Below are 1,907 nucleotides of genomic sequence, written 5' to 3' on the forward strand. Positions count from 1 at the left end.
ATAAGTAGACCACGGTCGAGCCTTGAAGGACTCGGTATAAATGGAACACCGTATCGAGGAAATACAGGTTTACAAGTGGGTCTAGTGGACACAGGAGGCGCACGGATTCGGATCCTGTCTGCTGGGCTGGTGTGGATTAAAGGTTTCTTATTATTGTTTGTGTGCGTGAGTGAGTGAGTGAGTGAGTGAGAGAGAGAGAGAGAGAGAGAGAGAGAGATCTATTTGACCGGCCAGCTGTGTTTACTACACCACAGCTGTGGTCGAGCTTGGCCGCGACGTCATCGTCTCCCCACCCCACCCCTGCCCTCTGACATGCCGCCGGCCAACAAGGTCGTCACGGTTGCGCTGATGCTGTTGCTGGTCTTCGCCATTTTGGTCGGCAACGCCGTGACGCTGGCCGTGGTGCTGGGGACCAAGCACTTCCATACACCGCAGGGCTACCTCAAGGCGTCGCTGGCGGTGGCTGACCTCGCCGTCGGCTTGTTCGTGGTACCGGTGTCCGTGTACGCGGAGGTGTCCCTCATGCTGAGCGACTCCGCGCCAGAGTGGACGTCGTACAATTCGCGGGCGGCCCGTTTCCACCCGTGCAACGTCATCGGCCCCGTGTTCGCCGGCTGCACCCTGGTGTCCATCACCACCATATTCCTGCTGACCATCGAGAGGAGCGTGGCCGTGCTGCGGCCGCTGCACAAGGAGTCGGTGATCACGCGTAAAAGGACCACCATCCTCATCGTCTTGTCGTGGGTGGGGAGTTTCTTCCTCGCGGTGGCGCCCATGGTATTTAGCAGCGACATCGCGCTCGAGTACAACTCCTGCAGCCGGATGTGCAATTACGCACTGGGCAGCATCGGCGAGCTGCCGAGCCAGGCGTGGAAAATCCTCCTCCTCTTCCCTGCGTTTGACTTCACCCTCCTCGGCAGCACCGTCGTCATTAACATCATCTCTCTGACCACCATCAGACAGCAGTCAAAGCGCAGAAAACACCTGTCCGGGAGCGAGCGTCAGAGCACCAGCAAGCCCACCTTCTCCGACATCAAGGCGGCCAAGACCATCGGGACGTTGACGCTCGCTTTCACGGCGTCGTTCACTCCCATCGCCGTGTTCGTCGTGGGGAATGTCCTCGGCAACGAATGGTGCAATTTCTCCTTTTTCGCTTTTTGGGTATTGACCAGCAACAGCTGCTGGAATGTGATCATTTACAGCGTGAGAGACCAGAAGTTCCGGTTGCGCGCGCACAAGCTCCTGATACCCTCCATGAGCAAGAGCGCCTCCACGGCCTGAGGGCAGCCTCGGCGGACGCGTTTCGATGTAGAAACGTTTGGACTGTGGCGCCAATGGCCAAAGACAAAAGTGAAACATCAGATGTGGGGCCACATGGTCACCTGAATACCCGTTTGACGCACGGATGGGTCGCTTTGTCAGCGCGCGCACCAGCCGTCGCCTCGGCCGTGAGACTTGGCTGCATGTGTTTGTGGGTCGCCGTGTTGTGGAGTTAAACTTAGTAGCGCATGAAACGTTTCCATGTCCGACATGTTGGCTATCACGTGTGTCCCTCGTGGATATTGGTCATTTTCTGTAAAATATTGCCATAACTTTGCCTTTGTGAGTTTGCGATTGCTTTGTGTGGCGGGGGCATAGGTCGACTACATTGGTGGGGTGGGGGCGATGTCATAGAAGCGAGTTATTCTCCTCTGGTGTCTCACGCAACGCAACGACCGACCCCCTCCCCACCACCCGTAAAGCAAAATGCAACTGACATACAGACCAATAAAGAAAAAAGGATCAATTAAACTTGTTTAATCACAATGTGATTTATTTTGGGTTTATGAAAAAGGGTCGAAATGAAAAGGTAATGCTTACTTTTCCAGCTTCCAGCCAAAGGGCAGGCTGTATAGCCCCATATATTT

General features: G+C 55.3%; 1 protein-coding gene across 1 annotated transcript; it reads left to right on the top strand.

The window, feature by feature from the left end:
• Positions 1-312: 312 nt before the first annotated feature.
• LOC130118489 (adenosine receptor A2b) lies at positions 313-1,281 on the top strand. The gene has a single exon (XM_056286942.1). The coding sequence runs from the start codon at positions 313-315 to the stop codon at positions 1,279-1,281; it is 969 nt and encodes a 322-aa protein (XP_056142917.1).
• Positions 1,282-1,907: the final 626 nt, after the last annotated feature.

This window comes from Lampris incognitus, chromosome 9, assembly GCF_029633865.1.
Source record: "Lampris incognitus isolate fLamInc1 chromosome 9, fLamInc1.hap2, whole genome shotgun sequence".
NCBI lineage: Eukaryota > Metazoa > Chordata > Actinopteri > Lampriformes > Lampridae > Lampris > Lampris incognitus.